Consider the following 24,267-nt stretch of genomic DNA (forward strand, 5'->3'; position numbering starts at 1 on the left):
GGGACTGTAGGTGGAGGTATAGAGGTATGGGACTGTAGGTGGAGGTATAGAGGAATGTGACTGTAGGTGGAGGTATAGAGGTATGGGACAGTAGGTGGAGGTATAGAGGTATTGGACTGTAGGTGGAGGTATAGAGGTATGGGACTGTAGGTGGAGGTATAGAGGTATGGGACTGTAGGTGGAGGTATGGGACTGTAGGTGGAGGTATAGAGGTATGGGAAAGTAGGTGGAGGTATAGAGGTATGGGACTGTAGGTGGAGGTATAGAGGTATGGGACTGTAGGTGGAGGTATAGAGGTATGGTACTGTAGGTGGAGGTATGGGACTGTAGGTCGAGGTATAGAGGTATGGGACTGTAGGTGGAGGTATAGAGGTATGGGACTGTAGGTGGAGGTATGGAGGTATGGGACTGCAGGTGGAGGTATAGAGGTATGGGACTGTAGGTGGAGGTATAGAGGTATGGGACTGTAGGTGGAGGTATGGGACTGTAGGTGGAGGTATAGAGGTATGGGACTGTAGGTGGAGGTATAGAGGTATGGGACTGTAGGTGGAGGTATAGAGGTATGGGACTGTAGGTGGAGGTATGGGACTGTAGGTGGAGGTATAGAGGTATGGGACTGTAGGTGGAGGTATAGAGGTATGGGACTGTAGGTGGAGGTATAGAGGTATGGGACTGTAGGTGGAGGTATAGAGGTATGGGACTGTAGGTGGAGGTATAGAGGAATGTGACTAGGTGGAGGTATAGAGGTATGGGACTGTAGGTGGAGGTATAGAGGTATGGGACTGTAGGTGGAGGTATAGAGGTATGGGACTGTAGGTGGAGGTATGGGACTGTAGGTGGAGGTATAGAGGTATGGGACTGTAGGTGGAGGTATAGAGCTATGGGACTGTAGGTGGAGGTATAGAGGTATGGGACTGTAGGTGGAGGTATGGGACTGTAGGTGGAGGTATAGAGGTATGGGACTGTAGGTGGAGGTATAGAGGTATGGGACTGTAGGTGGAGGTATGGGACTGTAGGTGGAGGTATTGAGGTATGGGACTGTAGGTGGAGGTATAGAGGTATGGGACTGTAGGTGGAGGTATGGGACTGTAGGTGGAGGTATGGGACTGTAGGTGGAGGTATAGAGGTATGGTACTGTAGGTGGAGGTATAGAGGTATGGGACTGTAGGTGGAGGTATAGAGGTATGGGACTGTAGGTGGAGGTATAGAGGAATGTGACTTTAGGTGGAGGTATAGAGGTATGGGACAGTAGGTGGAGGTATAGAGGTATGGGACTGTTGGTGGAGGTATGGGAGTGTAGGTGGAGGTATAGAGATATGGGTCTGTAGGTGGAGGTATAGAGGTATGGGACTGTAGGTGGAGGTATTAGGGACTGTAGGTGGAGGTATAGAGGTATGGGACTGTAGGTGGAGGTATAGAGGTATGGGACTGTAGGTGGAGGTATAGAGGTATGGGACTGCAGGTGGAGGTATAGAGGTATGGGACTGTAGGTGGAGGTATAGAGGTATGGGACTGTAGGTGGAGGTATAGAGGTATGGGACTGTAGGTGGAGGTATAGAGGTATGGGACTGTAGGTGGAGTTATAGAGGTATGGGACTGTAGGTGGAGGTATGGGACTGTAGGTGGAGGTATAGAGGTATGGGACTGTAGGTGGAGGTATAGAGGTATGGGACTGTAGGTGGAGTTATAGAGGTATGGTACTGTAGGTGGAGGTATAGAGGTATGGGACTGTAGGTGGAGGTATAGAGGTATGGGACTGTAGGTGGAGGTATAGAGGTATGGGACTGTAGGTGGAGGTATAGAGGTATGGTACTGTAGGTGGAGGTTTAGAGGTATGGGACTGTAGGTGGAGGTATAGAGGTATGGGACTGTAGGTGGAGGTATGGGACTGTAGGTGGAGGTATAGAGGTATGGGACTGTAGGTGGAGGTTTAGAGGTATGGGACTGTAGGTGGAGGTATAGAGGTATGGGACTGTAGGTGGAGGTATAGAGGTATGGGACTGTAGGTGGAGGTATAGAGGTATGGGACTGTAGGTGGAGGTATAGAGGTATGGGACAGTAGGTGGATGTATACAGGTATGTGACTGTAGGTGGAGGTAATGATGACGGAGGCAGAGAATATTGCCATTTACTGGAAATGTATTTCCTTCACTTGGTAATGTGAGGAAAAGGGGCTGGACGGAACCAAAGCATAGAAAGTTAAAGTGCCCCCTCTCCTACCTTAACTGCCTACCCACTACCTTCCTACTTTAGCACCACCTGGCGCAATAACAAACATACAGGAGTTGGTCCGCCCAGGTCTTACCTAGTCTACGTACGACAGTACGGGTATATGTATGTCCACAGGCCTCTGCCCTAAGCACTCCCAAGGAGCCTTCCCCCCAACATAAAGTGAACAATTTAAATACACCAAAAACACTAAGTCCTATCGCAAACACATACCTCTGCAGTACCGGCTACAAAATACTTTACAAAATACTTTACACCAACCCTACAACCAACACAAGACATCCCAGACTCTCTCTCTTCCTAACAAAGGTACTCTGGCATTTAAATCTGCAGGAGGAGTCGGTCATTGGAAACAGCTGTATCCCCTAACGAGAGGGTGGGGTCAGAGCTCCAATTAGCAATGGGGCTGACCAATCAGCTGCTTGGAATCCAGGGAAGCCATTTCCTGAAACACACAAACCCACAACACAGAAACCTGGGAAACGTAACACGTATCCTACCTGTTTTTCCAGTTCTCAGGGTCCAACGCAGAGATCATGAAGAAAGTTTACGGGAAGTTCTGCAGCCGCCACAACGAGGCCGTAAACATCTACAAGGAGCTGCACTCCAAAGACAAACGCTTCCAGGCCTTCATCAGGGTAAGCGCTTACCGTCCACTACTCATTTACAGCATCCGTTATCATTAGGGGCTGCAGGGTAGCCTAGTGGTTAGAGCGTTGGGTTAGTAACTGAAATGGTTGCAAGTTCGAATCCCCGAGCTGACAAGGTACAAATCTGTCGTTCTGCCCCCTGGACAAGGCAGTTGTTCTCCTGGCACCGTGGATGTGGATTAAGGCAGCCCCCCCCGCACCTCTCTGATTCAGAGGGGTTGGGTTAAATGCGGAAGACATATTTCAGTTGAAGGCATTCAGTTGTACAACTGACTAGGTATCCCCCCTTTCCCTTTCCAACTGACTAGGTATCCCCCCTTTCCCTGTATAACTGACTAGGTATCCCCCCTTTCCAACTGACTAGGTATCCCCCCTTTCCCTGTCCAACTGACTAGGTATCCCCCCTTTCCCTGTACAACTGACTAGGTATCCCCCCTTTCCCTGTCCAACTGACTAGGTATCCCCCCCTTTCCAACTGACTAGGTATCCCCCCTTTCCCTGTCCAACTGACTAGGTATCCCCCTTTCCCTGTACAACTGACTAGGTATCCCCCTTTCCCTGTACAACTGACTAGGTATCCCCCTTTCCCTGTACAACTGACTAGGTATCCCCCTTTCCCTGTACAACTGACTAGGTATCCCCCTTTCCCTGTACAACTGACTAGGTATCCCCCTTTCCCTGTACAACTGACTAGGTATCCCCCCTTTCCCTGTACAACTGACTAGGTATCCCCCCTTTCCCTGTACAACTGACTAGGTATCCCCCCTTTCCCTGTACAACTGACTAGGTATCCCCCTTTCCCTGTACAACTGACTAGGTATCCCTCTTTCCCTGTACAACTGACTAGGTATCCCCCCTTTCCCTGTACAACTGACTAGGTATCCCCCTTTCCAACTGACTAGGTATCCCCCCTTTCCAACTGACTAGGTATCCCCCCTTTCCAACTGACTAGGTATCCCCCCTTTACAACTGACTAGGTATCCCCCCTTTCCAACTGACTAGGTATCCCCCCTTTCCCTGTACAACTGACTAGGTATCCCCCCTTTCCCTGTACAACTGACTAGGTATCCCCCTTTTCCCTACAACTGACTAGGTATCCCCCTTTCCAACTGACTAGGTATCCCCCCTTTCCAACTGACTAGGTATCCCCCTTTCCAACTGACTAGGTATCCCCCTTTCCAACTGACTAGGTATCCCCCTTTTCCAACTGACTAGGTATCCCCCCTTTCCCTTTCCAACTGACTAGGTATCCCCCCTTTACAACTGACTAGGTATCCCCCCTTTCCAACTGACTAGGTATCCCCCCTTTCCCTTTACAACTGACTAGGTATCCCCCCTTTCCCTTTACAACTGACTAGGTATCCCCCCCTTTCCAACTGACTAGGTATCCCCCCTTTCCAACTGACTAGGTATCCCCCCTTTCCAACTGACTAGGTATCCCCCTTTCCAACTGACTAGGTATCCCCCCTTTCCAACTGACTAGGTATCCCGCCCTTTCCAACTGACTAGGTATCCCCCCCTTTCCAACTGACTAGGTATCCCCCCCTTTCCCTGTCCAACTGACTAGGTATCCCCCCCTTTCCCTGTCCAACTGACTAGGTACCCCCCTTTCCCTGTCCAACTGACTAGGTATCCCCCCTTTCCCTGTCCAACTGACTAGGTATCCCCCCTTTCCCTGTCCAACTGACTAGGTATCCCCCCTTTCCAACTGACTAGGTATCCCCCCTTTCCAACTGACTTGGTATCCCCCTTTCCAACTGACTAGTTATCCCCCTTTCCAACTGACTAGGTATCCCCCATTCCAACTGACTAGGTATCCTCCCTTTCCAACTGACTAGGTATCCCCCCTTTCCCTTTCCAACTGACTAGGTATCCTCCCTTTCCAACTGACTAGGTATCCCCCCTTTCCCTGTCCAACTGACTAGGTATCCCCAATTCCCGTCCAACTGACTAGGTATCCCCCCTTTCCAACTGACTAGTTATCCCCCTTTCCAACTGACTAGTTATCCCCCCTTTCCAACTGACTAGGTATCCCCCTTTCCAACTGACTAGGTATCCCCCTTTCCCTTTCCAACTGACTAGGTATCCTCCCTTTCCAACTGACTAGTTATCCTCCCTTTCCAACTGACTAGGTATCCCCCCTTTCCCTTTCCAACTGACTAGGTATCCTCCCTTTCCAACTGACTAGGTATCCCCCCTTTCCCTGTCCAACTGACTAGGTATCCCCCAATTCCCTGTCCAACTGACTAGCTATCCCCCCTTTCCAACTGACTTGGTATCCCCCTTTCCAACTGACTAGGTATCCCCCCTTTCCAACTGACTAGGTATCCCCCTTTCCAACTGACTAGGTATCCCCCCTTTCCCTGTCCAACTGACTAGGTACCCCCCTTTCCCTGTCCAACTGACTAGGTATCCCCCCTTTCCCTGTCCAACTGACTAGGTATCCCCCCTTTCCCTGTCCATCTGACTAGGTATCCCCCCTTTCCCTGTCCAACTGACTAGGTATCCCCCTTTCCCTGTCCAACTGACTAGGTATCCCCCCCTTTCCAACTGACTAGGTATCCCCCCTTTCCAACTGACTAGGTATCCCCCCTTTCCAACTGACTAGGTATCCCCCTTTCCCTTTCCAACTGACTAGGTATCCCCCCTTTCCAACTGACTAGGTATCCCCCTTTCCAACTGACTAGGTATCCCCCTTTCCCGTCCAACTGACTAGGTATCCCCCCTTTCCCTGTCCAACTGACTAGGTATCCCCCCTTTCCAACTGACTTGGTATCCCCCTTTCCAACTGACTAGGTATCCCCCCTTTCCAACTGACTAGGTATCCCCCCTTTCCAACTAACTAGGTATTCCCCCTTTCCATCTGACTAGGTATCCCCCTTTCCAACTGACTAGTTATCCCCCTTTACAACTGACTAGTTATCCCCCCTTTACAACTGACTAGGTATCCCCCTTTCCAACTGACTAGGTATCCCCCCTTTCCCTTTCCAACTGACTAGGTATCCTCCCTTTCCAACTGACTAGGTATCCCCCCTTTCCCTGTCCAACTGACTAGGTATCCCCCCTTTCCCTGTCCAACTGACTAGGTATCCCCCCCTTTCCAACTGACTAGGTATCCCCCCTTTCCAACTGACTAGGTATCCCCCCTTTCCAACTGACTAGGTATCCCCCTTTCCAACTGACTAGGTATCCCCCTTTCCAACTGACTAGGTATCCCCCCTTTCCAACTGACTAGGTATCCCCCTTTCCAACTGACTAGGTATCCCCCTTTCCAACTGACTAGGTATCCCCCTTTCCAACTGACTAGGTATCCCCCTTTCCAACTGACTAGGTATCCCCCTTTACAACTGACTAGGTATCCCCCTTTCCAACTGACTAGGTATCCCCCCTTTCCCTTTCCAACTGACTAGGTATCCCCCCTTTCCAACTGACTAGGTATCCCCCTTTCCCTTTCCAACTGACTAGGTATCCCCCCTTTCCAACTGACTAGGTATCCCCCTTTCCAACTGACTAGGTATCCCCCCTTTACAACTGACTAGGTATCCCCCCTTTCCAACTGACTAGGTATCCCCCTTTCCAACTGACTAGGTATCCCCCTTTCCCTTTCCAACTGACTAGGTATCCCCCCTTTCCAACTGACTAGGTATCCCCCTTTCCAACTGACTAGGTATCCCCCTTTCCCTTTCCAACTGACTAGGTATCCCCCCTTTCCAACTGACTAGGTATCCCCCCTTTCCAACTGACTAGGTATCCCCCCTTTCCCTGTCCAACTGACTAGGTATCCCCCCTTTCCAACTGACTAGGTATCCCCCTTTCCAACTGACTAGGTATCCCCCCCTTTCCAACTGACTAGGTATCCCCCCTTTCCAACTGACTAGGTATCCCCCCCTTTCCAACTGACTAGGTATCCCCCCTTTCCCTTTTCAACTGACTAGGTATCCCCCCTTTCCAACTGACTAGGTATCCCCCTTTCCCTGTCCAACTGACTAGGTATCCCCCCTTTCCCTGTCCAACTGACTAGGTACCCCCCTTTCCCTGTCCAACTGACTAGGTATCCCCCCTTTCCCTGTCCAACTGACTAGGTATCCCCCCTTTCCAACTGACTAGGTATCCCCCCTTTCCAACTGACTAGGTCTCCCCCCTTTCCAACTGACTAGGTATCCCCGATTTCGAACTGACTAGTTATCCCCCTTTACAACTGACGAGGTATCCCCCTTTCCCTTTCCAACTGACTAGGTATCCCCCCTTTCCCTTTCCAACTGACTAGGTATCCCGCCATTCCAACTGACTAGGTATCCCCCCTTTCCAACTGACTAGGTATCCCCCCTTTCCAACTGACTAGGTATCCCCCCTTTCCAACTGACTAGGTATCCCCCCTTTCCAACTGACTAGGTATCCCCCCTTTCCAACTGACTAGGTATCCCCCCTTTCCAACTGAATAGGTATCCCCCTTTCCAACTGACTAGATATCCCCCCTTTCCAACTGACTAGGTATCCCCCGTTTCCAACTGACTAGGTATCCCCCCCTTTCCAACTGACTAGGTATCCCCCCTTTCCAACTGACTAGGTATCCCCCCTTTCCAACTGACTAGTTATCCCCCTTTACAACTGACGAGGTATCCCCCTTTTCCCTTTCCAACTGACTAGGTATCCCCCTTTCCCTTTCCAACTGACTAGGTATCCCGCCTTTCCAACTGACTAGGTATCCCCCCCTTTCCAACTGACTAGGTATCCCCCCTTTCCAACTGACTAGGTATCCCCCCTTTCCAACTGACTAGGTATCCCCCCTTTCCAACTGACTAGGTATCCCCCCTTTCCAACTGAATAGGTATCCCCCTTTCCAACTGACTAGGTATCCCCCTTTCCAACTGACTAGGTATCCCCCCTTTACAACTGACTAGGTATCCCCCCCTTTCCAACTGACTAGGTATCCCCCTTTCCCTGTCCAACTGACTAGGTATCCCCCTTTCCCTGTCCAACTGACTAGGTATCCCCCCTTTCCCTGTCCAACTGACTAGGTACCCCCCTTTCCCTGTCCAACTGACTAGGTATCCCCCCTTTCCCTGTCCAACTGACTAGGTATCCCCCCTTTCCAACTGACTAGGTATCCCCCTTTCCAACTGACTAGGTATCCCCCTTTCCAACTGACTAGGTCTCCCCCCTTTCCAACTGACTAGGTATCCCCCTTTCCAACTGACTAGGTATCCCCCTTTCCAACTGACTAGGTATCCCCCCTTTCCAACTGACTAGTTATCCCCCTTTACAACTGACGAGGTATCCCCTTTCCCTTTCCAACTGACTAGGTATCCCCCCTCTCCCTTTCCAACTGACTAGGTATCCCGCCATTCCAACTGACTAGGTATCCCCCCTTTCCAACTGACTAGGTATCCCCCCTTTCCAACTGACTAGGTATCCCCCCTTTCCAACTGACTAGGTATCCCCCCTTTCCAACTGACTAGGTATCCCCCCTTTCCAACTGAATAGGTATCCCCCTTTCCAACTGACTAGATATGCCCCCCTTTCCAACTGACTAGGTATCCCCCGTTTCCAAATGACTAGGTATCCCCCCTTTCCAACTGACTAGGTATCCCCCCTTTCCAACTGACTAGGTATCCCCCTTTCCAACTGACTAGTTATCCCCCTTTACAACTGACTAGGTATCCCCCATTCCAACTGACTAGGTATCCCCCTTTAAACTACTACCCCTTTCCAACTGACTAGGTATCCCCCCTTTCCCTTTCCAACTGACTAGGTATCCTCCCTTTCCAACTGACTAGGTATCCTCCCTTTCCAACTGACTAGGTATCCCCCCTTTCCCTTTCCAACTGACTAGGTATCCTCCCTTTCCAACTGACTAGGTATCCCCCCTTTCCCTGTCCAACTGACTAGGTATCCCCCAATTCCCTGTCCAACTGACTAGCTATCCCCCCTTTCCAACTGACTTGGTATCCCCCTTTCCAACTGACTAGGTATCCCCCCTTTCCAACTGACTAGGTATCCCCCTTTCCAACTGACTAGGTATCCCCCCTTTCCCTGTCCAACTGACTAGGTACACCCCTTTCCCTGTCCAACTGACTAGGTATCCCCCCTTTCCCTGTCCAACTGACTAGGTATCCCCCCTTTCCCTGTCCATCTGACTAGGTATCCCCCCTTTCCCTGTCCAACTGACTAGGTATCCCCCCTTTCCCGTCCAACTGACTAGGTATCCCCCCTTTCCAACTGACTAGGTATCCCCCCCTTTCCAACTGACTAGGTATCCCCCCTTTCCAACTGACTAGGTATCCCCCTTTCCAACTGACTAGGTATCCCCCCTTTCCAACTGACTAGGTATCCCCCTTTCCAACTGACTAGGTATCCCCCTTTCCCCGTCCAACTGACTAGGTATCCCCCCTTTCCCTGTCCAACTGACTAGGTATCCCCCCTTTCCAACTGACTTGGTATCCCCCTTTCCAACTGACTAGGTATCCCCCTTTCCAACTGACTAGGTATCCCCCTTTCCAACTAACTAGGTATCCCCCCTTTCCAACTAACTAGGTATCCCCCCTTTCCAACTGACTAGGTATCCCCCTTTCCAACTGACTAGTTATCCCCTTTACAACTGACTAGTTATCCCCCTTTACAACTGACTAGGTATCCCCCTTTCCAACTGACTAGGTATCCCCCCTTTCCCTTTCCAACTGACTAGGTATCCTCCCTTTCCAACTGACTAGGTATCCCCCCTTTCCCTGTCCAACTGACTAGGTATCCCCCCTTTCCAACTGACTAGGTATCCCCCCTTTCCAACTGACTAGGTATCCCCCCTTTCCAACTGACTAGGTATCCCCCTTTCCAACTGACTAGGTATCCCCCTTTCCAACTGACTAGGTATCCCCCTTTCCAACTGACTATGTATCCCCCTTTCCAACTGACTAGGTATCCCCCCTTTCCAACTGACTAGGTATCCCCCTTTCCAACTGACTAGGTATCCCCCTTTCCAACTGACTAGGTATCCCCCTTTCCAACTGACTAGGTATCCCCCTTTCCAACTGACTAGGTATCCCCCTTTCCCTTTCCAACTGACTAGGTATCCCCCCTTTCCAACTGACTAGGTATCCCCCTTTACAACTGACTAGGTATCCCCCTTTCCAACTGACTAGGTATCCCCCCTTTCCCTTTCCAACTGACTAGGTATCCCCCCTTTCCAACTGACTAGGTATCCCCCTTTCCAACTGACTAGGTATCCCCCCTTTCCCTTTCCAACTGACTAGGTATCCCCCCTTTCCAACTGACTAGGTATCCCCCTTTCCAACTGACTAGGTATCCCCCTTTTCCCTTCCAACTGACTAGGTATCCCCCCTTTCCAACTGACTAGGTATCCCCCCTTTCCAACTGACTAGGTATCCCCCTTTCCAACTGACTAGGTATCCCCCCTTTCCAACAGACTAGGTATCCCCCCCTTTCCAACTGACTAGGTATCCCCCCTTTCCAACTGACTAGGTATCCCCCCTTTCCCTTTTCAACTGACTAGGTATCCCCCCTTTTCAACTGACTAGGTATCCCCCCTTTCCAACTGACTAGGTATCCCCCCTTTCCAACTGACTAGGTATCCCCCTTTCCCTGTCCAACTGACTAGGTATCCCCTTTTCCCTGTCCAACTGACTAGGTATCCCCCCTTTCCCTGTCCAACTGACTAGGTACCCCCCTTTCCCTGTCCAACTGACTAGGTATCCCCCCTTTCCCTGTCCAACTGACTAGGTATCCCCCCTTTCCAACTGACTAGGTATCCCCCTTTCCAACTGACTAGGTATCCCCCTTTCCAACTGACTAGGTATCCCCCCTTTCCAACTGACTAGGTCTCCCCCCTTTCCAACTGACTAGGTATCCCCCCTTTCCAACTGACTAGTTATCCCCTTTACAACTGACGAGGTATCCCCCTTTCCCTTTCCAACTGACTAGGTATCCCCCCTTTCCCTGTCCAACTGACTAGGTATCCCCCCTTTCCAACTGACTAGGTATCCCCCTTTCCAACTGACTAGGTATCCCCCCTTTCCAACTGACTAGGTCTCCCCCCTTTCCAACTGACTAGGTATCCCCCTTTCCAACTGACTAGGTATCCCCCCTTTCCAACTGACTAGTTATCCCCCTTTACAACTGACGAGGTATCCCCCTTTCCCTTTCCAACTGACTAGGTATCCCCCCTCTCCCTTTCCAACTGACTAGGTATCCCGCCATTCCAACTGACTAGGTATCCCCCCTTTCCAACTGACTAGGTATCCCCCCTTTCCAACTGACTAGGTATCCCCCCTTTCCAACTGACTAGGTTTCCCCCCTTTCCAACTGACTAGGTATCCCCCCCTTTCCAACTGAATAGGTATCCCCCCCTTTCCAACTGACTAGATATCCCCCCTTTCCAACTGACTAGGTATCCCCCGTTTCCAAATGACTAGGTATCCCCCCTTTCCAACTGACTAGGTATCCCCCCTTTCCAACTGACTAGGTATCCCCCCTTTCCAACTGACTAGGTATCCCCCTTTCCAACTGACTAGTTATCCCCCTTTACAACTGACTAGGTATCCCCCATTCCAACTGACTAGGTATCCCCCCTTTCCCTTTCCAACTGACTAGGTATCCTCCCTTTCCAACTGACTAGGTATCCTCCCTTTCCAACTGACTAGGTATCCCCCTTTCCCTTTCCAACTGACTAGGTATCCTCCCTTTCCAACTGACTAGGTATCCCCCCTTTCCCTGTCCAACTGACTAGGTATCCCCCAATTCCCTGTCCAACTGACTAGCTATCCCCCCTTTCCAACTGACTTGGTATCCCCTTTCCAACTGACTAGGTATCCCCCCTTTCCAACTGACTAGGTATCCCCCTTTCCAACTGACTAGGTATCCCCCTTTCCCGTCCAACTGACTAGGTACACCCCTTTCCCTGTCCAACTGACTAGGTATCCCCCCTTTCCCTGTCCAACTGACTAGGTATCCCCCCTTTCCCTGTCCATCTGACTAGGTATCCCCCCTTTCCCTGTCCAACTGACTAGGTATCCCCCTTTCCCTGTCCAACTGACTAGGTATCCCCCCTTTCCAACTGACTAGGTATCCCCCCTTTCCAACTGACTAGGTATCCCCCCTTTCCAACTGACTAGGTATCCCCCTTTCCAACTGACTAGGTATCCCCCTTTCCAACTGACTAGGTATCCCCCTTTCCAACTGACTAGGTATCCCCCTTTCCCCGTCCAACTGACTAGGTATCCCCCCTTTCCCTGTCCAACTGACTAGGTATCCCCCCCTTTCCAACTGACTTGGTATCCCCCTTTCCAACTGACTAGGTATCCCCCCTTTCCAACTGACTAGGTATCCCCCCTTTCCAACTAACTAGGTATCCCCCCTTTCCAACTGACTAGGTATCCCCCTTTCCAACTGACTAGTTATCCCCCTTTACAACTGACTAGTTATCCCCCTTTACAACTGACTAGTTATCCCCCTTTACAACTGACTAGGTATCCCCCTTCCCTTTCCAACTGACTAGGTATCCCCCTTTCCCTTTCCAACTGACTAGGTATCCTCCCTTTCCAACTGACTAGGTATCCCCCCTTTCCCTGTCCAACTGACTAGGTATCCCCCTTTCCTGTCCAACTGACTAGGTATCCCCCTTTCCAACTGACTAGGTATCCCCCCTTTCCAACTGACTAGGTATCCCCCTTTCCAACTGACTAGGTATCCCCCCTTTCCAACTGACTAGGTATCCCCCTTTCCAACTGACTAGGTATCCCCCTTTCCAACTGACTAGGTATCCCCTTTACAACTGACTAGGTATCCCCCTTTACAACTGACTAGGTATCCCCCTTTCCAACTGACTAGGTATCCCCCTTTCCCTTTCCAACTGACTAGGTATCCCCTTTCCAACTGACTAGGTATCCCCCTTTCCCTATACAACTGACTAGGTATCCCCCTTTACAACTGACTAGGTATCCCCCTTTACAACTGACTAGGTATCCCCCCTTTCCCTTTCCAACTGACTAGGTATCCCCCCTTTCCAACTGACTAGGTATCCCCCTTTCCAACTGACTAGGTATCCCCCCTTTCCCTTTCCAACTGACTAGGTATCCCCCCTTTCCAACTGACTAGGTATCCCCCTTTCCAACTGACTAGGTATCCCCCCTTTCCCTCCAACTGACTAGGTATCCCCCCTTTCCAACTGACTAGGTATCCCCCCTTTCCAACTGACTAGGTATCCCCCTTTCCAACTGACTAGGTATCCCCCTTTCCAACTGACTAGGTATCCCCCCTTTCCAACAGACTAGGTATCCCCCCTTTCCAACAGACTAGGTATCCCCCCCTTTCCAACTGACTAGGTATCCCCCTTTCCCTTTTCAACTGACTAGGTATCCCCCCTTTTCAACTGACTAGGTATCCCCCCTTTCCAACTGACTAGGTATCCCCCCCTTTCCAACTGACTAGGTATCCCCCTTTCCCTGTCCAACTGACTAGGTATCCCCCTTTCCCTGTCCAACTGACTAGGTATCCCCCCTTTCCCTGTCCAACTGACTAGGTACCCCCCTTTCCCTGTCCAACTGACTAGGTATCCCCCTTTCCCTGTCCAACTGACTAGGTATCCCCCCTTTCCAACTGACTAGGTATCCCCTTTCCAACTGACTAGGTATCCCCCCTTTCCAACTGACTAGGTCTCCCCCCTTTCCAACTGACTAGGTATCCCCCTTTCCAACTGACTAGTTATCCCCCTTTACAACTGACGAGGTATCCCCCTTTCCCTTTCCAACTGACTAGGTATCCCCCTTTCCCTTTCCAACTGACTAGGTATCCCGCCTTTCCAACTGACTAGGTATCCCCCCTTTCCAACTGACTAGGTATCCCCCCTTTCCAACTGACTAGGTATCCCCCCTTTCCAACTGAATAGGTATCCCCCTTTCCAACTGAATAGGTATCCCCCCTTTCCAACTGACTAGGTATCCCCCCTTTACAACTGACTAGGTATCCCCCTTTACAACTGACTAGGTATCCCCCTTTACAACTGACTAGGTATCCCCCTTTCCCTGTCCAACTGACTAGGTATCCCCCTTTCCCTGTCCAACTGACTAGGTACCCCCCTTTCCCTGTCCAACTGACTAGGTATCCCCCCTTTCCCTGTCCAACTGACTAGGTATCCCCCCTTTTCCAACTGACTAGGTCTCCCCCTTTCCAACTGACTAGGTATCCCCCTTTCCAACTGACTAGTTATCCCCCTTTCCAACTGACTAGGTATCCCCCCTTTCCAACTGACTAGGTATCCCCCCTTTACAACTGACTAGGTATCCCCCCTTTCCCTTTCCAACTGACTAGGTATCCCCCCTTTCCAACTGACTAGTTATCCCCCTTTACAACTGACGAGGTATCCCCCTTTCCCTTTCCAACTGACTAGGTATCCCCCCTTTCCCTTTCCAACTGACTAGGTATCCCGCCTTTCCAACTGACTAGGTATCCCCCCTTTCCAACTGACTAGGTATCCCCCCTTTCCAACTGACTAGGTATCCCCCCTTTCCAACTGACTAGGTATCCCCCCTTTCCAACTGAATAGATATCCCCCCTTTCCAACTGACTAGGTATCCCCCGTTTCCAACTGACTAGGTATCCCCCCTTTCCAACTGACTAGGTATCCCCCCCTTTCCAACTGACTAGGTATCCCCCTTTCCAACTGACTAGTTATCCCCTTTACAACTGACGAGGTATCCCCTTTCCCTTTCCAACTGACTAGGTATCCCCCCTTTCCCTTTCCAACTGACTAGGTATCCCGCCTTTCCAACTGACTAGGTATCCCCCCTTTCCAACTGACTAGGTATCCCCCCTTTCCAACTGACTAGGTATCCCCCCTTTCCAACTGACTAGGTATCCCCCTTTCCAACTGACTAGGTATCCCCCCTTTCCAACTGAATAGGTATCCCCCTTTCCAACTGACTAGGTATCCCCCTTTCCAACTGACTAGGTATCCCCCCTTTACAACTGACTAGGTATCCCCCTTTTCCAACTGACTAGGTATCCCCCTTTCCCTGTCCAACTGACTAGGTATCCCCCTTTCCCTGTCCAACTGACTAGGTATCCCCCCTTTCCCTGTCCAACTGACTAGGTACCCCCCTTTCCTGTCCAACTGACTAGGTACCCCCCTTTCCTGTCCAACTGACTAGGTATCCCCCTTTCCCTGTCCAACTGACTAGGTATCCCCCCTTTCCAACTGACTAGGTATCCCCCCTTTCCAACTGACTAGGTATCCCCCTTTCCAACTGACTAGGTATCCCCCCTTTCCAACTGACTAGTTATCCCCCCTTTACAACTGACGAGGTATCCCCCTTTCCCTTTCCAACTGACTAGGTATCCCCCCTCTCCCTTTCCAACTGACTAGGTATCCCGCCATTCCAACTGACTAGGTATCCCCCCTTTCCAACTGACTAGGTATCCCCCTTTCCAACTGACTAGGTATCCCCCCTTTCCAACTGACTAGGTATCCCCCCTTTCCAACTGACTAGGTATCCCCCCTTTCCAACTGAATAGGTATCCCCCTTTCCAACTGACTAGATATCCCCCCTTTCCAACTGACTAGGTATCCCCCCGTTTCCAAATGACTAGGTATCCCCCTTTCCAACTGACTAGGTATCCCCCCTTTCCAACTGACTAGGTATCCCCCCTTTCCAACTGACTAGGTATCCCCCCTTTCCAACTGACTAGGTATCCCCCCTTTCCAACTGACTAGGTATCCCCCCTTTCCAACTGACTAGGTATCCCCCTTTCCCTGTCCAACTGACTAGGTATCCCCCTTTCCCTGTCCAACTGACTAGGTATCCCCCCTTTCCCTGTCCAACTGACTAGGTATCCCCCTTTCCCTGTCCAACTGACTAGGTATCCCCCCTTTCCCTGTCCAACTGACTAGGTATCCCCCTTTCCCTGTCCAACTGACTAGGTATCCCCCTTTCCTGTCCAACTGACTAGGTATCCCCCTTTCCCTGTCCAACTGACTAGGTACCCCCCTTTCCCTTTCCAACTGACTAGGTATCCCCCCTTTCCCTTTCCAACTGACTAGGTATCCCCCCTTTCCCTTTCCAACTGACTAGGTATCCCCCCTTTCCCTGTCCAACTGACTATGTATCCCCCCTTTCCAACTGACTTGGTATCCCCTTTTCCAACTGACTAGGTATCCCCCTTTTCCCTGTCCAACTGACTAGGTATCCCCCTTATCCTGTCCAACTGACTAGGTATCCCCCCTTATCCTGTCCAACTGACTAGGTACCCCCTTTCCCTGTCCAACTGACTAGGTATCCCCCCTTTCCCTGTCCAACTGACTAGGTATCCCCCTTTCCCTGTCCAACTGACTAGGTATCCCCCTTTTCCCTGTCCAACTGACTAGGTACCCCCCTTTCCCTGTCCAACTGACTAGGTACCCCCTTTCCCTGTCCAACTGACTAGGTATCCCCCCTTTCCCTGTCCAACTGACTAGGTATCCCCCCTTTCCAACTGACTTGGTATCCCCCTTTCCAACTGACTTGTTATCCCCCTTTCCAACTGACTAGGTATCCTCCTTTCCAACTGACTAGGTACCCCCCTTTCCCTGTCCAACTGACTAGGTATCCCCCCTTTCCCTGTCCAACTGACTAGGTATCCCCCCTTTCCAACTGACTAGGTATCCCCTTTCCAACTCACTAGGTATCCCCCCTGTCCAACTGACTAGGTATCCCCCCCTGTCCAACTGACTAGGTATCCCCCCTTTCCCTGTCCAACTGACTAGGTATCGCCCCTTTCCCTTTCCAACTGACTAGGTATCCCCCCTTTCCAACTGACTAGGTATCCCCCTTTCCCTTTCCAACTGAATAGGTATCCCCCCCTTTCCAACTGACTAGGTATCCCCCCTTTCCCTGTCCAACTGACTAGGTATCCCCCCCTTTCCAACTGACTAGGTATCCCCCCTTTCCAACTGACTAGGTATCCCCCCTTTCCAACTGACTAGGTATCCCCCCTTTCCCTTTACAACTGACTAGGTATCCCCCTTTCCTTCAACTGACTAGGTATCCCCCCTTTCCCTTTACAACTGACTAGGTATCCCCCTTTCCCTTTACAACTGACTAGGTATCCCCCCTTTCCCCCAACTGACTAGGTATCCCCCCTTTCCCCCAACTGACTAGGTATCCCCCCTTTCCCCAACTGACTAGGTATCCCCCCTTTCCCCCAACTGACTAGGTATCCCCCCTTTCCCCCAACTGACTAGGTATCCCCCTTTCCCCCAACTGACTAGGTATCCCCCCTTTCCCCCAACTGACTAGGTACCCCCTTTCCCCCAACTGACTAGGTATCCCCCCTTTCCCTGTCCAACTGACTAGGTATCCCCCCTTTCCAACTGACTAGGTATCCCCCTTTCCAACTCACTAGGTATCCCCCCTGTCCAACTGACTAGGTATCCCCCCTGTCCAACTGACTAGGTATCCCCCCCTTTCCCTGTCCAACTGACTAGGTATCGCCCCTTTCCCTTTCCAACTGACTAGGTATCCCCCCTTTCCAACTGACTAGGTATCCCCCTTTCCCTTTCCAACTGAATAGGTATCCCCCCTTTCCAACTGACTAGGTATCCCCCCTTTCCCTGTCCAACTGACTAGGTATCCCCCCCTTTCCCCAACTGACTAGGTACCCCCCTTTCCCCCAACTGACTAGGTACCCCCCTTTCCCCCCAACTGACTAGGTATCCCCCTTTCCCTGTCCAACTGACTAGGTATCCCCCTTTCCAACTGACTAGGTATCCCCCTTTCCAACTCACTGGGTATCCCCCCTGTCCAACTGACTAGGTATCCCCCCTGTCCAACTGACTAGGTATCCCCCTTTCCCTGTCCAACTGACTAGGTATCCCCCCTTTCCCTGTCCAACTGACTAGGTATCGCCCCTTTCCCTTTCCAACTGACTAGGTATCCCCCCCTTTCCAACTGACTAGGTATCCCCCCTTTCCCTTTCCAACTGAATAGGTATCCCCCCTTTCCAACTGACTAGGTATCCCCCTTTCCCTGTCCAACTGACTAGGTATCCCCCCTTTCCAACTGACTAGGTATCCCCCCTTTCCAACTGACTAGGTATCCCCCCCTTTCCAACTGACTAGGTATCCCCCCTTTCCAACTGACTAGGTATCCCCCCTTTCCAACTGAATAGGTATCCCCCTTTCCAACTGACTAGATATCCCCCCTTTCCAACTGACTAGGTATCCCCCGTTTCCAACTGACTAGGTATCCCCCCCTTTCCAACTGACTAGGTATCCCTCCTTTCCAACTGACTAGGTATCCCCCCTTTCCAACTGACTAGTTATCCCCCCTTTACAACTGACGAGGTATCCCCCTTTCCCTTTCCAACTGACTAGGTATCCCCCCTTTCCCTTTCCAACTGACTAGGTATCCCGCCTTTCCAACTGACTAGGTATCCCCCCTTTCCAACTGACTAGGTATCCCCCTTTCCAACTGACTAGGTATCCCCCCTTTCCAACTGACTAGGTATCCCCCTTTCCAACTGAATAGGTATCCCCCTTTCCAACTGACTAGGTATCCCCCTTTCCAACTGACTAGGTATCCCCCCTTTACAACTGACTAGGTATCCCCCCTTTCCAACTGACTAGGTATCCCCCCTTTCCAACTGACTAGGTATCCCCCCTTTACAACTGACTAGGTATCCCCCCCTTTCCAACTGACTAGGTATCCCCTTTCCCTGTCCAACTGACTAGGTATCCCCCTTTCCCTGTCCAACTGACTAGGTATCCCCCCTTTCCCTGTCCAACTGACTAGGTACCCCCCCTTTCCCTGTCCAACTGACTAGGTATTCCCCCTTTCCCTGTCCAACTGACTAGGTATCCCCCCTTTCCAACTGACTAGGTATCCCCCTTTCCAACTGACTAGGTATCCCCCCTTTCCAACTGACTAGGTCTCCCCCCTTTCCAACTGACTAGGTATCCCCCTTTCCAACTGACTAGGTATCCCCCCCTTTCCAACTGACTAGTTATCCCCCCTTTACAACTGACGAGGTATCCCCCTTTCCCTTTCCAACTGACTAGGTATCCCCCCTCTCCCTTTCCAACTGACTAGGTATCCCGCCATTCCAACTGACTAGGTATCCCCCCTTTCCAACTGACTAGGTATCCCCCTTTCCAACTGACTAGGTATCCCCCCTTTCCAACTGACTAGGTATCCCCCTTTCCAACTGACTAGGTATCCCCCCCTTTCCAACTGAATAGGTATCCCCCTTTCCAACTGACTAGATATCCCCCTTTCCAACTGACTAGGTATCCCCCGTTTCCAAATGACTAGGTATCCCCCCTTTCCAACTGACTAGGTATCCCCCCTTTCCAACTGACTAGGTATCCCCCTTTCCAACTGACTAGGTATCCCCCTTTCCAACTGACTAGGTATCCCCCCTTTCCAACTGACTAGGTATCCCCCCTTTCCAACTGACTAGGTATCCCCCCTTTCCAACTGACTAGGTATCCCCCCCTTTCCAACTGACTAGGTATCCCCCTTTCCCTGTCCAACTGACTAGGTATCCCCCCTTTCCCTGTCCAACTGACTAGGTATCCCCCCTTTCCCTGTCCAACTGACTAGGTATCCCCCCTTTCCTGTCCAACTGACTAGGTATCCCCCCTTTCCCTGTCCAACTGACTAGGTATCCCCCTTTCCCTGTCCAACTGACTAGGTATCCCCCTTTCCCTGTCCAACTGACTAGGTATCCCCCTTTCCCTGTCCAACTGACTAGGTACCCCCCTTTCCCTTTCCAACTGACTAGGTATCCCCCTTTCCCTTTCCAACTGACTAGGTATCCCCCCTTTCCCTGTCCAACTGACTAGGTATCCCCCCCTTTCCAACTGACTATGTATCCCCCCTTTCCAACTGACTTGGTATCCCCTTTTCCAACTGACTAGGTATCCCCCCTTTCCAACTGACTAGGTATCCCCCTTTCCAACTGACTAGGTATCCCCCCTTTTCCCTGTCCAACTGACTAGGTATCCCCCCTTATCCTGTCCAACTGACTAGGTACCCCCTTTCCCTGTCCAACTGACTAGGTATCCCCCTTTCCCTGTCCAACTGACTAGGTATCCCCCCCTTTCCCTGTCCAACTGACTAGGTATCCCCCTTTTCCCTGTCCAACTGACTAGGTACCCCCCTTTCCCTGTCCAACTGACTAGGTACCCCCCTTTCCCTGTCCAACTGACTAGGTATCCCCCTTTCCCTGTCCAACTGACTAGGTATCCCCCCTTTCCAACTGACTTGGTATCCCCCTTTCCAACTGACTTGTTATCCCCCTTTCCAACTGACTAGGTATCCTCCTTTCCAACTGACTAGGTACCCCCCTTTCCCTGTCCAACTGACTAGGTATCCCCCCTTTCCCTGTCCAACTGACTAGGTATCCCCCCTTTCCAACTGACTAGGTATCCCCCTGTCCAACTGACTAGGTATCCCCCCTGTCCAACTGACTAGGTATCCCCCCTGTCCAACTGACTAGGTATCCCCCCTTTCCCTGTCCAACTGACTAGGTATCGCCCCTTTCCCTTTCCAACTGACTAGGTATCCCCCCCTTTCCAACTGACTAGGTATCCCCCTTTCCCTTTCCAACTGAATAGGTATCCCCCCTTTCCAACTGACTAGGTATCCCCCCTTTCCCTGTCCAACTGACTAGGTATCCCCCCTTTCCAACTGACTAGGTATCCCCCCTTTCCAACTGACTAGGTATCCCCCCTTTCCAACTGACTAGGTATCCCCCCTTTCCCTTTACAACTGACTAGGTATCCCCCCTTTCCCTTTACAACTGACTAGGTATCCCCCCTTTCCCTTTACAACTGACTAGGTATCCCCCTTTCCCTTTACAACTGACTAGGTATCCCCCCTTTCCCTTCAACTGACTAGGTATCCCCCTTTCCCCCAACTGACTAGGTATCCCCCCTTTCCCCAACTGACTAGGTATCCCCCTTTCCCCCCAACTGACTAGGTATCCCCCCTTTCCCCCAACTGACTAGGTATCCCCCCTTTTCCCCCAACTGACTAGGTATCCCCCTTTCCCCCAACTGACTAGGTATCCCCCCTTTCCCTGTCCAACTGACTAGGTATCCCCCCCTTTCCAACTGACTAGGTATCCCCCTTTCCAACTCACTAGGTATCCCCCCTGTCCAACTGACTAGGTATCCCCCCTGTCCAACTGACTAGGTATCCCCCTTTCCCTGTCCAACTGACTAGGTATCGCCCCTTTCCCTTTCCAACTGACTAGGTATCCCCCCTTTCCCCAACTGACTAGGTATCCCCCTTTCCCTTTCCAACTGAATAGGTATCCCCCTTTCCAACTGACTAGGTATCCCCCCTTTCCCCCAACTGACTAGGTACCCCCCTTTCCCCCAACTGACTAGGTATCCCCCTTTCCCTGTCCAACTGACTAGGTATCCCCCCTTTCCAACTGACTAGGTATCCCCCTTTCCAACTCACTAGGTATCCCCCCTGTCCAACTGACTAGGTATCCCCCCCTGTCCAACTGACTAGGTATCCCCCCTTTCCCTGTCCAACTGACTAGGTATCGCCCCTTTCCCTTTCCAACTGACTAGGTATCCCCCCCTTTCCAACTGACTAGGTATCCCCCCTTTCCCTTTCCAACTGAATAGGTATCCCCCCCTTTCCAACTGACTAGGTATCCCCCTTTCCCTGTCCAACTGACTAGGTATCCCCCCTTTCCCCAACTGACTAGGTACCCCCCTTTTCCCCCAACTGACTAGGTATCCCCCCTTTCCCCCAACTGACTAGGTATCCCCCTTTCCCTGTCCAACTGACTAGGTATCCCCCCTTTCCAACTGACTAGGTATCCCCTTTCCAACTCACTAGGTATCCCCCCTGTCCAACTGACTAGGTATCCCCCTGTCCAACTGACTAGGTATCCCCCCTTTCCCTGTCCAACTGACTAGGTATCGCCCCTTTCCCTTTCCAACTGACTAGGTATCCCCCTTTCCCTTTCCAACTGAATAGGTATCCCCCCTTTCCAACTGACTAGGTATCCCCCCTTTCCCTGTCCAACTGACTAGGTATCCCCCCTTTCCAACTGACTAGGTATCCCCCCTTTCCAACTGACTAGGTATCCCCCCCTTTCCAACTGACTAGGTATCCCCCTTTCCCTTTACAACTGACTAGGTATCCCCCCTTTCCCTTTACAACTGACTAGGTATCCCCCCTTTCCCCCAACTGACTAGGTACCCCCTTTCCCCCAACTGACTAGGTATCCCCCCTTTCCCCCAACTGACTAGGTATCCCCCCTTTCCCCCAACTGACTAGGTATCCCCCTTTCCCCCAACTGACTAGGTATCCCCCCTTTCCCCCAACTGACTAGGTATCCCCCCTTTCCCCCAACTGACTAGGTATCCCCCTTTCCCCCAACTGACTAGGTATCCCCCCTTTCCCCAACTGACTAGGTATCCCCCTTTCCCCCAACTGACTAGGTATCCCCCCTTTCCCCCAACTGACTAGGTATCCCCCCTTTCCCAACTGACTAGGTATCCCCCCTTTCCCTGTCCAACTGACTAGGTATCCCCCCCTTTCCCGTCCAACTGACTAGGTATCCCCCCTTTCCCTGTCCAACTGACTAGGTACCCCCCTTTCCCTGTCCAACTGACTAGGTATCCCCCTTTCCCTGTCCAACTGACTAGGTATCCCCCTTTCCCTGTCCAACTGACTAGGTATCCCCCCTTTTCCCTGTCCAACTGACTAGGTATCCCCCTTTCCAACTGACTAGGTATCCCCCTTTCCAACTGACTAGGTATCCCCCCTTTCCAACTGACTTGGTATCCCCCTGTCCAACTGACTAGGTATCCCCTGTCCAACTGACTAGGTATCCCCCCCTTTCCAACTGACTAGGTATCCCCCCTTTCCAACTGACTAGGTATCCCCCTGTCCAACTGACTAGGTATCCCCCCTTTCCAACTGACTAGGTATCCCCCTTTCCAACTGACTAGGTATCCCCCCCTTTCCAACTGACTAGGTATCCCCCCTTTCCAACTGACTAGGTATCCCCCTTTACAACTGACTAGGTATCCCCCTTTCCAACTGACTAGGTATCCCCCCTTTCCCCCAACTGACTAGGTATCCCCCCTTTCCCCCAACTGACTAGGTATCCCCCTTTCCCCCAACTGACTAGGTATCCCCCTTTCCCCCAACTGAGTATCCCCCCTTTCCAACTGACTAGGTATCCCCCCCCTTTCCAACTGACTAGGTATCCCCTTTCCCTGTCCAACTGACTAGGTATCCCCCCTTTCCCTGTCCAACTGACTAGGTATCCCCCTTTCCCTGTCCAACTGACTAGGTACCCCCCTTTCCCTGTCCAACTGACTAGGTACCCCCCTTTCCCTGTCCAACTGACTAGGTATCCCCCCTTTCCCTGTCCAACTGACTAGGTATCCCCCCTTTCCCTGTCCAACTGACTAGGTATCCCCCCTTTCCCTGTACAACTGACTAGGTATTCCCCCTGTCCAACTGACTAGGTATCCCCCTTTCCAACTGACTAGGTATCCCCCTTTCCAACTGACTAGGTATCCCCCCTTTCCAACTGACTTGGTATCCCCCTTTCCAACTGACTAGGTATCCCCCCTTTCCAACTGACTAGGTATCCCCCCTTTCCAACTGACTAGTTATCCCCCTTTCCAACTGACTAGTTATCCCCCTTTACAACTGACTAGGTATCCCCTCTTTCCTTTTCCAACTGACTAGGTATCCCCCCTTTCCAACTGACTAGGTTTCCCCCCTTTCCAACTGACTAGGTATCCCCCCCTTTCCAACTGACTAGGTATCCCCCTTTCCAACTGACTAGGTATCCCCCCTTTCCAACTGACTAGGTATCCCCCTTTCCAACTGACTAGGTATCCCCCCTTTCCAACTGACTAGGTATCCCCCCTGTCCAACTGACTTGGTATCCCCCCCTGTCCAACTGACTAGGTATCCCCCCCTTTCCAACTGACTAGGTATCCCCCCTTTCCCTGTCCAACTGACTAGGTATCCCCCCTTTCCCTTTCCAACTGACTAGGTATCCCCCTTTCCAACTGACTAGGTATCCCCCCCTTTCCAACTGACTAGGTATCCCCCCTTTCCAACTGACTAGGTATCCCCCCTTTCCAACTGACTAGGTATCCCCCTTTCCAACTGACTAGTTATCCCCCCCTTTCCAACTGACTAGGTATCCCCCTTTCCCTTTCCAACTGACTAGGTATCCCCCTTTCCCTTTCCAACTGACTAGGTATCCCCCCCTTTCCAACTGACTAGGTATCCCCCCCTTTCCAACTGACTAGGTATCCCCCCTTCCCTTTCCAACTGACTAGGTATCCCCCCCTTTCCAACTGACTAGGTATCCCCCTTTCCAACTGACTAGGTATCCCCCCTGTCCA

The 24,267-nt window shown here is 51.5% G+C and overlaps 1 protein-coding gene across 2 annotated transcripts in view; it reads left to right on the forward strand.

The window, feature by feature from the left end:
- The window catches only part of LOC106588062 (A-kinase anchor protein 13), a 154,070-nt gene that overhangs the window by 35,216 nt on the left and 94,587 nt on the right, over nucleotides 1–24,267 (forward strand). For both annotated transcript variants that reach the window (XM_045708528.1, XM_045708529.1), the window contains exon 9: nucleotides 2,742–2,867. In XM_045708528.1, coding sequence (XP_045564484.1) covers nucleotides 2,742–2,867 — 126 coding nt within the window. The remainder of the gene's footprint in view (nucleotides 1–2,741; nucleotides 2,868–24,267) is intronic.

This window comes from Salmo salar, chromosome ssa26, assembly GCF_905237065.1.
Source record: "Salmo salar chromosome ssa26, Ssal_v3.1, whole genome shotgun sequence".
Taxonomy (NCBI): domain Eukaryota; kingdom Metazoa; phylum Chordata; class Actinopteri; order Salmoniformes; family Salmonidae; genus Salmo; species Salmo salar.